This window comes from Aspergillus campestris (genome assembly GCF_002847485.1).
Source record: "Aspergillus campestris IBT 28561 chromosome Unknown P168scaffold_13, whole genome shotgun sequence".
Classification (NCBI taxonomy): Eukaryota; Fungi; Ascomycota; class Eurotiomycetes; order Eurotiales; family Aspergillaceae; genus Aspergillus; species Aspergillus campestris.
Genome location: NW_020194348.1, coordinates 338,167 through 351,541, shown reverse-complemented (window position 1 = coordinate 351,541; position 13,375 = coordinate 338,167). Strand labels below are relative to the sequence as shown.

General features: G+C 53.1%; 5 protein-coding genes and 1 non-coding gene across 6 annotated transcripts; 4 read left to right on the top strand and 2 right to left on the bottom strand.

Moving 5' to 3' along the window:
* Positions 1 to 328: 328 nt before the first annotated feature.
* P168DRAFT_64620 (uncharacterized protein) lies at positions 329 to 961 on the top strand. The gene has a single exon (XM_024842077.1). It carries the CDS (start codon positions 420 to 422, stop codon positions 906 to 908), a length of 489 nt encoding a protein of 162 aa, XP_024689390.1. The 5' UTR covers positions 329 to 419; the 3' UTR covers positions 909 to 961.
* Positions 962 to 1,454: 493 nt separating this feature from the next.
* On the top strand, positions 1,455 to 5,507 carry P168DRAFT_259437 (putative cell division control protein Cdc4). The gene is made up of 3 exons (XM_024834631.1): positions 1,455 to 2,137; positions 2,252 to 4,921; positions 4,977 to 5,507. Exons 1-3 carry the CDS (start codon positions 1,841 to 1,843, stop codon positions 5,100 to 5,102), a joined length of 3,093 nt encoding a protein of 1,030 aa, XP_024689389.1. The 5' UTR covers positions 1,455 to 1,840; the 3' UTR covers positions 5,103 to 5,507.
* P168DRAFT_64639 (uncharacterized protein) lies at positions 5,061 to 5,517 on the top strand. Its single transcript, XM_024842078.1, has one exon. It carries the CDS (start codon positions 5,170 to 5,172, stop codon positions 5,455 to 5,457), a length of 288 nt encoding a protein of 95 aa, XP_024689388.1. The 5' UTR covers positions 5,061 to 5,169; the 3' UTR covers positions 5,458 to 5,517.
* A 168-nt stretch (positions 5,518 to 5,685) lies between these two features.
* P168DRAFT_293203 (60S ribosomal protein eL8) lies at positions 5,686 to 7,455 on the top strand. The gene is made up of 3 exons (XM_024837760.1): positions 5,686 to 6,176; positions 6,244 to 6,753; positions 6,809 to 7,455. Exons 1-3 carry the CDS (start codon positions 6,129 to 6,131, stop codon positions 7,007 to 7,009), a joined length of 759 nt encoding a protein of 252 aa, XP_024689387.1. The 5' UTR covers positions 5,686 to 6,128; the 3' UTR covers positions 7,010 to 7,455.
* A 1,710-nt stretch (positions 7,456 to 9,165) lies between these two features.
* On the bottom strand, positions 9,166 to 9,256 carry P168DRAFT_t151. Its single transcript has one exon. It is a non-coding gene; the product is annotated as a tRNA-Thr (tRNA).
* A 282-nt stretch (positions 9,257 to 9,538) lies between these two features.
* On the bottom strand, positions 9,539 to 12,083 carry P168DRAFT_275256 (beta-glucosidase; the record flags this gene model as incomplete). The annotated part of the gene is made up of 5 exons (XM_024835482.1): positions 9,539 to 10,070; positions 10,129 to 10,538; positions 10,587 to 10,741; positions 10,792 to 11,508; positions 11,565 to 12,083. The coding sequence occupies 5 exons, from the start codon at positions 12,081 to 12,083 to the stop codon at positions 9,661 to 9,663; spliced, it is 2,211 nt and encodes a 736-aa protein (XP_024689386.1). The 3' UTR covers positions 9,539 to 9,660.
* Between the last annotated feature and the right edge of the window lie 1,292 nt (positions 12,084 to 13,375).

Sequence of the window (13,375 nt, the reverse complement as noted above, 5' to 3'; positions counted from 1 at the left end):
TGCATCTACAAGATGTCTTGACGATCATTCGCAGGTTATATATATTGGGAGCTACTAGATCGAGATATAGAAGCTCACGACTCGTCACCCAGAGTCTACATCTGATTCTCACAACGTGCCGATATCTCGAGAGGAGTAATAAAATAGGACAATACAAGAGAACAAGAGAAAGAAGAGAGATAAAATGTGTCAACAGCATCAGGTCTATCGGCGTGATCGTCAATCTTGCCGGGTGATTAAAACGACCCACGTGACACGGTACGCTCCACTGGGGATCGCCTTGTACACTTTAAATCCACCTGGGATTGAGCCGACAAGTTGACACTGGGTAGTAAAGACACATGCTGGGCATGTGTTGGGGGAGGACCAACCTAGCACATGGAATGTTCTCAAGTGGTTGGTAGGTCGACAACCCCGTCATGATGACCATACTACCTACTACCATCGGCATGGAATCCATTACAAATATCCCACCCTCCGTCACCGTCACCGCTTCCCCGCAATTCCCTTACTGGATGGCTTCCCCTCGTCACGATTCCATACTAACAATTTCATTTCGTACTGGTCCGATACTACGGTCCGAGAAGCAAACCACACCTGAAAAGACTACCGAAGTGAGCATCGACGGATTATATATCGGCCTGACCCAGGCTGATCCAGGGCTGAGAAGATCACAGGGGAGAAAACTAGTCAGGAAAAAAGAAACAAGAGGTCCGTCTGGCCCCACATATCACGTGCAAGGGCGAGTGGCGATGGTAATTCGATCCTTGATACCGTGTGGGAATCTCGAAGCAACATGGTCCATCGAGATGCATTCCAGTATTGACAGGATTGGACCGAGGGCACTGGAAGAAGGGATGATGCAAGTGGACAAGGTGCAGATTCTGTCAAGGAATGGTTTCAGATGATCCTGGGTCATTTCTCTCTGGGGGGTTTGGAGTTGATCAACGTCGCAATATCCTTTGTCGATTGATCTGATCCGTACCAAACACATCTAGCCTGGAGGGGAATGCCTAGGGTGGGAGAGAAGGAAAAATACGATCGCACATTGCCACTGGTCGGGATGTTCCTTGTTTACGCTCCATCGGGACTGCCGGGGTAAACAAGGAGAAATCAGTGAAATATATATCAAAAGAAAAGGTCAAATAAGATAAAGAAAAAGGAAAGAAGAAGAAGAAGAAGAAAGAATAAATTAAATCCATACCAGTGGAGTCGATATTTTCCATGATAGTTGCTTTGATATAGGATATCCAAGCTAACGCGGTCGGTGGATGAACCAACCACCTTCAGCTCCTTCCCTTCTCTCTCTCTCTCTCTCTTCTCCCGCTCTTCTTCTTCCTTGTCAGCAAACCCGCCACACTCTTCACTCTTCCACCACTTCTCTCTCTCTCTCTCTTCCCCTCCTCTTTTACTGATTATTCCTTCTTTGTCTCTTCTCTTTTTTTTCCCCTTCCACTTCTCCCCCCCTTCTTTTTTAACTCGGTTCCATTTATATCATCTATACAACTCTCAACCGTCCCCACCGTCCCGGCCATGCTCTAACGAGCCTCCACCTCTCGTTCCTCCCCGTCTCCCTCTCGTCTCCCTCCCCTTACGTGTTGGGCAGTCAGATGGTCCTTGCCGCCGTACATCGTGCCGAACACTCCCTCACCACCTCCGGTTGCTTCTCGGATTGGAAATCCTCTAGCACACTCGGTTGGATGACCCTTCCAAGTCCTTCGTTGGTCCAGTTCGGATAAGACCCGGACTCCTTATCTCACTCCAAACGCGTCTTTGATCATCCACCTCCCTCTCGTGGCATACCGACCCCCCACAACACCGGACACTCACCCAACCCACGATGGGTGATCACGAACAAACGAGCGGCTTTGGCCACGAACAATCCGACAGTGCTATAGGACAGTTCTCCTTCGCCCCCGCGACCCGGACCACCGTCGTCACCACGACCACCACCACGACAACCACCTTTCCTCCGTTGTTTATCAACCCCCCTCGCGCCACCCGGGATCTGGACCCCAAATTATACCCCCTGGCCTCCTCGCCCACCCCATCAACCCTGAGAAATGTCAAGTTCGACCTGGGAGGACAGTCGGTGGTCTACAACGAGCCCGAAGACACTGCGGACGCGGTCACTGAGGTACGTGCGAGATCGCCCTCAGGGGAGCTCTCCCGCTTGCCTCTCGTCGCCCCTATCCCCCTTTTCTTGTACTTTACTCGATGTGTCGAAATCATCTGCTGACGACAATTCTAGTTACGCGAAAAGAATGAAGCCTTGAGGGCCTCCAACGGTCTCGTCCGATCGGTAGCGTCGTTTACCTCGGACGGGACCCAGTTACCCCGACGCTCCGCCGCGCCCAAGCCGTCGAACTGGCCAGCAGCACTCCCCTCGATCTCGAAACGTCGTTCGTCTCGACTTCCAGAATCCCAGCAAGGTGCATCGCGGTTCCGTGTGCCCTCGGAACCTTCTCTACGCTCGATTCGCTCCCTCGGCCCGAACCCAACCCATTCCGTCGCTCCCGGCCTGGCCACCCCGGAGACCGAAAGCAGTGCGTACATGACCGGCGAGGTCGCGGTCCCCCGGCGTCGCATTCACAGCGTTAACACTCCCCGCCGCGAGACGCTCCTCCGTTCGCCTCTATCCTCCGAGGTGGAATCCCAGGGACCCGCCCCTACCCTCGCGGATGGGATGAGGGCGACGGTGCCCGACGGGATGGGCCACCTGGATCGTCAGGAGACCGACGGCAGCCAGTCAACCGTCCAAGAGGACGCAACCGAGAGCAAGACCGATGATCTCCCGGACATGACGGCAACTCAAGATACCGGATATGCCTCACAGGAGCACGCCCCGCCGGTGTCCGGCGTTAGTCACGTGGCCGCCCAGGACATGTGCCTGCCGAGCCCCAGCTTGTCGCCGGTGGCGGCCATGAATGCCCTGCACGCGGATTCGTCGTTCGAATCGGCCGAGGATCCCGAGCTGGACACGGACTCGAGCCTCGACAACGACCGTCGCGTGTCGAGTTCGGTGCGCCCCGACGCGTCTCCTGTCCGGAAATCGGGCGGTCTGGCGGCCGGTCCCCGTGGTCCCAAACCCGCCTCGTTGATGGACATCCCCGGCGTGCTGGACTTCTTCGATACGGTTCCCGACGGGATGAAGACGTACCTCATGTACCAGCTCCTGAGACGGTGCCCCAAGCCCACGTTGCACTTTGTCGCCGACGTGGTCAACCCCGCCTTGAAGTGCGATTTCCTGGCTCTCCTCCCGCTGGAGCTGAGCCTCAACATTGTCAAGTACTTCGACGTGCAGACCATGTGCCGGGCCTCGCAGGTCTCCAAGAAGTGGCGCCATATCGTCAACTCGGACGAAAAGACGTGGAAGGAGCTCTTCGATCGGGACGGGCATCTCCTGCCGGAGGGAGAGCTGGAGCGCGCCATCCGCGAGGGCTGGGGCTGGCAGTTCCCCAACGGCGACGAGGATTGGGAGAAGGACCTGAGCGGGTCGGCGTCCATCCGACCCGAGTCCGAACCGACCCCGCTGCCGGGCTTCTCATCCCTGGCGGGTTCCGGGGACCGCGCATCGTCCCTGCATCGTCGACCCAAGCGCAAAGCGTGCACCCGGGTGGTCAGCCGCAAGCTCGCGAAGCGGAAGATCTCCTCCAGCGGCACCGACCATTCCGACTCGCCCGATTGGCGGCATCACGTCTCCGTCTCCGAGGGCCCCTACGCCGCCGCCAATGCCGCCGCCGCCGCCGTCCCGTACCCGGACATCGGGTTACCGTCCCTCCGCGGCCTTCACCTCTACAAGTCGCTCTACCAACGGCATCACTCGATCCACAAAGCCTGGATGGCCCCCAGCGCCAAACCAAAACACATCGCGTTCCAGGCGCACGACCGTCACGTGGTCACTTGCCTGCAGTTCGACACGGACAAGGTGCTGACGGGGAGCGACGATACGAACATCAACGTGTACGACACGAAGACGGGGGCCCTGCGGGCGACCTTGGAGGGCCACGAAGGTGGGGTGTGGGCCCTGGAATACCACGGCAACACCTTGGTCTCCGGATCCACCGACCGGTCGGTGCGGGTGTGGGATATCGAGCAGGCCCGATGCACGCAGATCTTCCAGGGTCACACCTCCACCGTCCGGTGTCTGCAGATCGTTCTGCCCGTGGAGGTGGGCCGCAAGGCCAACGGCGCGCCGGACATGATGCCGCGGGAACCGTTGATCATTACGGGCTCGCGGGATTCGAATCTCCGGGTGTGGAAACTGCCCCGGCCCGGGGATCCCGGCTACTACCAGAGCGGACCGCACGTGGACGACACCGACTGCCCGTACTTTGTCCGCGTCCTCACGGGGCACCATCACTCCGTCCGCGCCATCGCGGCCCACGGCGATACGCTGGTGAGCGGCAGCTACGACTGCACCGTGCGGGTCTGGAAGATCTCCACCGGTGAAACGCTGCACCGCCTCGAGGGTCACAGCCTGAAGGTCTACAGCGTGGTTCTGGACCACAAGCGGAACCGCTGCATCAGTGGGTCCATGGACAACATGGTCAAGGTGTGGTCGTTGGACAGCGGGACCCTGCTGTACAATTTGGAAGGCCACGCGTCGCTCGTCGGCCTCCTCGATCTCAAGTGCGACCGACTCGTCTCGGCGGCCGCGGACTCCACCCTGCGGATCTGGGATCCGGAGAACGGCCAGTGCCGGAACATGTTGAGTGCCCATACCGGGGCCATCACCTGCTTCCAGCACGATGGGCAGAAGGTGGTCTCGGGGTCGGACCGGACGCTTAAGATGTGGGACGTGCGCACCGGGGACTGCGTCCGTGATCTCCTGACCGACCTCAGCGGCGTGTGGCAGGTCCGATTCAACGATCGGCGCTGCGTTGCGGCCGTGCAGCGCGACAGTCTGACGTACATCGAGGTGAGTAACTTGGTTGATTTCAGCAGATGAACCATCAGATCGCTAACTTTCTCAGGTGCTCGACTTTGGCGCGTCCCGCGACGGGGTCCCGGACGATCAGCTCGGACGACGAATCATTGTCAACCGATGGGGACAGGAAGTGAGCGATGTAGACGAGGACGATGACCTCTCTGACGCCTGATCCATCGCCCTCGACCGCCATATCATTCGCTCACCGATAGGACTGTCTTTTCGGAAACCCCCAGCAAATGTCTTCTCCTTTTTTCCCTCACCTTCAACCTTTCACTTTATACCTCTTGTCGATTTCTTTCCACGGTCATGAAACATGCACGATACCCCTACATACCAACTTTTCATTTTTCCTTTTCTGTTTTCAACGCAAGGACATGCATAGCGAGGTGGCACCTTTGACGTGTGGTATTATGATGGGCCGGCGTTCTGGCATGCAAAATAAGTATCTATCGACCTGTTTATTTAACATATTTTCTATTCCCTGCTCTATCTCCGCATTTTGTATTTTGATCCGCATTAGCTAGATATCTGACTAGCAGATGTGACTGTCTTTGATACATGCCAATAGAAGTGCAATATACCAGTGTAACGACTCCGTACGGATACTCCGTATGCCAAGCCAAGTGCCAAGGCCGATACCTGCCCTAGCCCTATCCACGTGATCCGATCGATCCGGTTCGGCGGAATGGTTTCTCCGCTAGCGCACACGAAGCGACCCGCCCGACTTCTTTTTTCTCTCCGTCTAAATTCCCCTTTGATCTTCTTCTCTTCTCCTTCGTCAATCCCGTCAACCACCACAAACCGCGGACGCCTCCAGACGACACAATGGTAAGCTCATGACAACCATGATCTAGTTTGATCTCTTTTCAATTCCAGTCCGAATCTCCTCATCTCGATGAGAGCGAAGAGGGTTTAAAGTCTTCGGTGACCTCTGCGAAGATGGCGTGAGACGGACATCCCTCGAGCTCCATTTTCGCAAGTCGTCGAAGCATATTCCGTGGGTCGCACAATTCCTGTAAAACGGATGCGAGCGCCTGCGATGATTTGGCTGGAGGCACAGGAGACCTGGTCGGCAGACCAGATCTCCTGCTGCACTCTTTAGAGTTCAAGGAAGATGCAGCACATGGTGGAACCGATTTGCTGATCTTCTTTTTCTCAATGATAGCCCCCCAAGACCGGTAAGAAGACTGCTCCCATGCCTTACCCCCAGGGTAAGGCTGGTGCCAGCAAGAAGGGCCCCAAGGTAAGCCTCCTATCTTCTTTTGTCTTGGTTGGGTTGGAGAAAAGAAGATGCTAATAGCCCATGGTAGAACCCTCTTATCGAGCGCCGCTCCCGCAACTTCGGCATCGGCCAGGACATCCAGCCCAAGCGCAACCTCGGCCGTTTCGTCAAGTGGCCCGAGTATGTCCGTCTGCAGCGCCAGAAGAAGATCCTGAACATGCGCCTGAAGGTTCCTCCTTCCATCGCGCAGTTCCAGAGCACTCTGGACCGCAACACCGCCGCGCAGACCTTCAAGCTCCTCAACAAGTACCGCCCTGAGACCAAGGCCGAGAAGAAGGAGCGTCTGCTCGCCGAGGCCACCGCCGTCGCCGAGGGCAAGAAGAAGGAGGATGTCTCCAAGAAGCCCTACCACGTCAAGTACGGTCTGAACCACGTCGTCGGTCTCGTTGAGAACAAGAAGGCCTCTCTGGTTCTCATCGCCCACGACGTTGACCCCATTGAGCTGGTTGTCTTCCTGCCCGCTCTCTGCCGCAAGATGGGTGTCCCCTATGCCATTGTCAAGGGCAAGGCCCGTCTGGGTACGGTCGTCCACAAGAAGGTATGTCTATCACTATCTCCTAGTCTTTTTAGGCATGTAAACTAATAAATGATAGACCTCCGCCGTCCTGGCTCTGACCGAGACCCGCGCCGAGGACAAGGCCGAGTTCGCCAAGCTCCTCTCCGCCATCAAGGAGGGCTACACCGACAAGTACGAGGACTCCCGCCGCCACTGGGGTGGTGGTATCATGGGCTCCAAGGCCGTCGCCCGCCAGGAGAAGAAGCGCAAGGCCATCGAGGGTGCCATCAAGATCTAAATTTAATTATGATCTAATCGTACGACCTCATGACCAACGCTGGGGGACAAAAAAGCGGAACAATTCGGGATTATCAACACTGCATGGAGTAATATCCATTGGAGTTGAAGGCGGACTCATCTTAGCTTTCGAATCCCAATTCCATTTTTGTGGTGGCCATACCTACACTCCCCTTTTTCTTTATCTTTTTTTTATTTGCAGATACCCAACACCTACCTACCTACAACGCATGAATGCATTCTCATACTTCATTCCCTTCCTTAACCTTGCATTCCCCTGTCACGATGTAGATGTTCTACACGTAGGAGATGCATTCATGTTGTGGGTTGTCTCTGCTTTTGATTTATTCTGCAGTATCGACTTGTAATGGGTGGCCTAGTAGCTGCCATATTGTATTTCCCAGTAGAGTATGTACTTGTATGTTCCACGGGCATGCATGGACAGACATAGATGGCCATGACAATGCATACATAACCTATCCATAAACCATGCACGATCGACTATATATACTCTGATCGACATGAATCAATCCATCTTGCCTATTCTATGTATACCTATACCCATCACAAATATCAAGCATGTCAAGCTCAACGGTCTGACTTTTCAACAAGACGCTTGGATGTTTGTTTGTATTCATTTGCATCTATCCATCTATCATTTATACATCTATCATCTGTTCAAACACACGCAACCTAATAAAGCAAAATCAAAAGTCATACATACATAAAAAAGAAAATGGCTCATCCTACTAGTTGAATATCGTAATATCCACAGCAACAAAAGTATACCATGCTAATACTGCATGAGTATATGTATGTAGTGTATATATATATATCTATATCCGTCCTCCTGAGTCCTGGGTCCTGGGGTTTAAATCACGATGCTAATTTACTCAATATATATGAAATATATATATCTCTCTAATACCATGACACAACATATCTCTAAACCCCGGATTGTCACATATTTTTCTTATTCAGGTACTTTCTCTCTTCTGCTGCTAACCGCTGAGTTATACTGTCTTACTCTTCTTTAACTATCTCTGTTCTAGTCAGCATATCATATTCAATAGTATGTATATTAAAATCGGCAGAGATTTACTGTATAAATTTCTCATTTACATTAATTTCATATCCACTTTACTCAATAATCTATCTCCTAGGAGTCTCTAGTAATAGTGACTGCTTTCGAAGACTTTCAAATTCTATACTAGTACTAGTACTTTCGGAGTCTCTACACGGGGACTTTAAGGGCTCTTTGCAGGGGCTTTAGAAGTCCAATATAAGTGCTTCGAGGGATTCTACGCGGGTGCTTTAGAGGGCCTTACATATGAGAGTGCTAGTGCTTTCGGAGATTCTACGTGTTTGTTTGTAGAGTCTTTGAGAGTTCTATGTGGGTGTTTCGAACGGCCTTATATAAATACTTTTGGAAGTCTTACATGGCTGCTTTACGGAGACTTTGGGAGTTCTATGCGGGCGTTCTAGGAGTTCTAGGTGGGTGCGTTTGGGAATCCCTACGGCTGCTTTTGGGGTCCTACATGGGAGCTTTACGGGTGCTTTGCAGGGCTTTTAGGAGTCCTACACGGGTGCTTTTAGGAATGCTGCGGCTGCTTTTTAGGGGCCCTACATGGGTACTTGAAAAATCCTACACAGGGGCTTTGCAGGACTATATCTTACTACTTTACAGGAGTTTATACAATGAATAGTTAGTTATTTAGTTTTTAGACTGACTGATAAGCACTTTCAATCACAAGTCACCGAGCACAGCGAGGGCCTACATCTTGTATATATAAAAAACTATCAATATCATCTTTGTTTTGAAAGAAGAGCAGTTAGTTCTCTATCACACACTTGATTGTTTCATATTTTATAATCTGCGACTACTCTGCAAGCTTTCCGTAGTCTGGATATTATGGAAATCATTCTTCCTGACATGTTTCCTCCCCTATTTCCACAAGGGCAATGTAGGATCCTACGCGGGCTATACATATCTACGTTAGCTTAGTTAACACGTATATATATGGACCATTCAACATCTCAAGCAAGATCAACCAGAAAATAAACACTAAACCATAACCACTATCTAAAAATAACAATCAATCAGATAGAGAATTCATTGCAAGTAAGAAAAAAACCAGAGTAAATAAAAAAAGGGATTGCCCCCACACGGGATCGAACCGTGGACTTCATCATGTCACACACAAGAAACTTGTACGAGTGATGCGGACTACCACTGTCCCATAAGGGCTTATTAATGGCTGGGGCGACTATTTTGGTTTATGATGGTAAGCCACATGTTGGGGATTACGGGATCTCGAGCCCTAGTTGTTGGCTACCACGACGCCTTGTATAGGATTCTGGAAATTATTGAGTTAGGGGTATTTATGTTGTGTGTATATGTGATATCGTGTGTAGATATATAGCTAGTTGTATAATATCGCATTGTTGCTTACTCCATCTAACAGTCTTAATTGAGAATCGAGATAGACCAGGAGTAGGACATAGAGGTTTAAAACACCAAAGACCACATGATAATATACTTTTACTATATTCAGATGCTGGAATACACATAATGTCTCACATACAGACAAAGACCTATTCACCACCACCCAAAACAACACAAGCATCCCCACTAGGTCACCAACCCAGCAATCAACCAACCGTAAACGTCCCATCAAGCCTCACATCCCGACTCGACGACCCCACAAACACCTTGAACTCCCCCTCGGGAACAACCCACTTCTGGCTCTTAACATCCCAATAACTGATGTCGCGACGGGTGAGCTCAAAGCTCGCGCTGTCGCTCTTCCCTGCGGGCACAAGCAGCTTCTGGAAGCCCCGAAGCTGTCGCGGGGGAGTTTCCGGCGCAGACTCCGGAAAACCGAGGTACAGCTGGGCGACTTCGGCGCCGTCGACGTCGCCGGCGTTTGTGATCGCTGCGGTGATGGTTCCGACGGGGTCGTAGAGGTCGGCTGCGCCGCCTACTTCGACTTTTCCGGTGGAGGGGCCGGGGGTTGCGTCGATGGCGATGTCGAGGGTGGCGTATTCGAAGGTTGTGTAGGCTGACTGTGTTAGATTTCTCTCTTTTATTAGTCTTATATATAGGAGAGGGGGACATACACAATCCAAATCCAAACTCATATCTCGGTTCAATATCGTCCTGGTCAAAATGGCGATAATCGATAAAGATACCCTCGGGGTATTCATCGTCTCCTCCCCCAGCAATCCACTCCGTGCCATAGTCTGATTCCTTTTTGGCAATCGTGTACGGAAGTTTCCCGCTAGGGGCAACATCGCCGTAGAGCACGTCAGCAAGGGCATTGCCGCTCTCCTGACCCGGAAGACCGGCCCACACGACGGCGACGACGTTAGGCTGAGCGAGGATGGTCTCCAGAATGATGGGGCCAGTACTGTGCACGACGACGATGGTCTTCTTGTTGGCGGCTGCGACGGCTTTGACGAGGTCGTTGCCGTTGTGCCACGGGTCCAGGTCGTTCTTGTCGCCTTCGTTGTCTTCAACGGTGATGTATCTGATCTTGTTAGTTGTGTAAGTTTAGACAGGGGAGAGGGTTACACACTCCTCGCCTGAGTCCGAGGTTATGAACACGATGGCGGTCTCGGCTGCCGCGGCTGCTTCTGCGCCGGCCGTGGCTTCGTCGGTGGTGCTGGTGATGATCTCGGTAGCGTTGCTTGACTTTCTGTTCTTGATGCCGTCCAGAGGGGCAATCAGGTACTATCTATGTGTTAGACGCGATCAACTTATGAATGGGTAGGGCCACATACCGGAAACTGGGCAGTTCCACTTCCCCATCCCGACGCCAGAGTGCCCACATTGCACCCACGGTCGGTGCAAGCATTGGGACCGTCAGGGTTAACAATCGCATCGGACCCGATAATCGCCAGCGACTTGGGGCTCTTCAACGGCAGGGCGCCATCCTCGTTCTTTAGAAGTACGATAGAGTCTCTCGCGACAGCACGCGCCACATCGGCATGATCAGCCGTGACGTCGACGTTGGCTTTGCCATCATCCCACGAACTAAACGCCACAGGCGGATACTCCCCATCTTGCTCAACGAAGTACCACGAGGCCAGAATGCGGGTGACCATGTCGTCGAGACGAGCCTGAGGGACGGATCCATTGGCGATCGCAGCAGCCAGGTTCTCACCCCAGTAGACCGATCCGGGAGGTTCGTTCAAATCACTGCCCGGCATGGTCATGTCCAGACCGGAGTTGGCGCTTTCGACGGTGCTGTGCTGCGCGTTCCAGTCAGTCATGACATACCCGGGGAACCCGAGCTCCTCTTTCAGCAGCTTGTTGAGGACTTCGTCGTTCTCGCAGGCCCAGGTGCCGTTGATTTTGTTGTACGAGCACATCACGGAGGCGACGTTGGCTTTGACGGAATCGTAGAACGGCCAGAGATAGATCTCGTGCAGGGTGCGGTCGTCGGGGTTGCTGCTCATTGTTGTTCTGGCGTGTTCTTGCTCGTTGAGGATGTAATGCTATGCTGGTGTCAGTTTCTCGTCTAGCATTTATCATAGCTAGCTGGTGCACTAACCTTCGCACATGCCTGCACTCCCGACTCCTGCATTCCTATAATGGTCTCGCTCATGCCAATCCCACTGAGATAAGGGTCCGACGCGAAGCCCTCCCAATTGCGCCCTCCCGTAGCGAACTTCCCCAGCGGACCAGTCGCCGGGCCCAGCTGCACATGGACACCCAATCCCTTAGCTTCAGCCCCCATGGCTGCTCCGCGAGCACGTATCAGCTCCCTGTCCCAGGTAGAGCCGGCATTGATACCAGCCGGAAAGGCAGTGACGGGATTTGCGAAGCGGATGCCCAACGGCCCGTCCTGCAGACACAGAGACGGGTAGGGGATGGACTCCGGGGCGTAGGTGTTGCCGACGCAGGGTCCAGACATCCAGGTCACTCCCGAGACCATGCCGACTTTCTCATCTTGTGAGAGGCTCGCGAGAGATTTCTCTGCTTTGCCGTAGGCGGCGTCCCAGGTGGAAACCGCTTGGGATAGCCCTGCTGTGGCTAGCACGGAGGCTGCCGTCTGGAGGGAGAAATGCATGGTTAGCTCTAGAAATTTGGGGCAGACGGGGAATCTTCAAGGAATCACCATGTGGGATCCTCGCCTTTTAATAACAATGGCCCTCACCCTTTAATAACGAACGACCGGTTATATGCAAACCCTGGCCGAGGGCACCCGGTCGCCCCCAAGCACAGAGAAAGTCATGGGGACAGGCCCGACCGAACCGAACAGCTACGTTACGGATTGATCGTCAGACATCAGTAGCAAATACGGCCAAGCAAAGCGGGCACTATCGTGGTTGGCGGAAACCGGCCAGGGGCAGTCCAGATTGAAGGAGAGTTCGATCCTGAGATATATTCCGACGGGGAATTTGCATCACTAGCTGTCTGCATTGAATCACACCCGGTCGGGCCAAGTGATTTCAGCTCTTGGTATGTCTAATTTGGTGTGGATCGGGTCCTACTCCGTCCTGTATGGAGACGCGATTGAGGCTAAATTGATGCCGAAATTTTGCCATCATCCCTGCTCTGGAATGCGGGTAAATTGGACTTGTGATCTACATAAGACCAGCATAGAAAATAATAGAGTGAAGAAAATAGAAGAATAAGGAAAAAATGCTAAATCAAGCACGGGGTGTATCATACAGTTTGATATCGTGTCGGGAATGGAGGAGCGGGGCTGCTCACAAGGCCAAGACGAGGCTTGATCCATCACTTGTCTTCCCCTCGTCCTGCAAACACACCTTCTTACCAACGACTGAGAGAAGAGACCATCAATTGGTCTACATCACGCGATGGATCCCCAGCCCGTCCATCCCGGACACCCGATGTTCAATCTCCCCCTCGAGCTTCTGCTGACGATTTTCGAGTACATAGACCTACACACCAAAGCTTCACTGCTCGACAACAGACTATTCCTGCCGGCCTGGATCGTGAAAGACAAAGACTTAGAGACCCAGGATGATGAAGGAAATGCACTGCTCCACATCGCCGCAAAGCATAACTACCTGAAAGCAACCGAGTTCCTGCTGTCTGCTGGCGCTTCGCCGTGTAGCAAGTCAAAGAGAAGAGCGAACGAGCTCTACCGCACTCCATTAACGATCGCAGCTGAGCATGGTCATGCAGATATTGTCCAGATGCTCCTCGATAGCGGGGCCCGCAGCAACGACTGCGATGTCCGTACGTACCCACTACACTACGCTGCCGAGAACGGCCACATTCAAGTCGTCCAGCTTCTTCTCGATCACGGCGCAGAACAAATCTACTCCGAAGGGAGGACGCCAGTGCTTCTCGCAGCGGGCAACGGCCACGCCGAGATAATCGATTTACTAG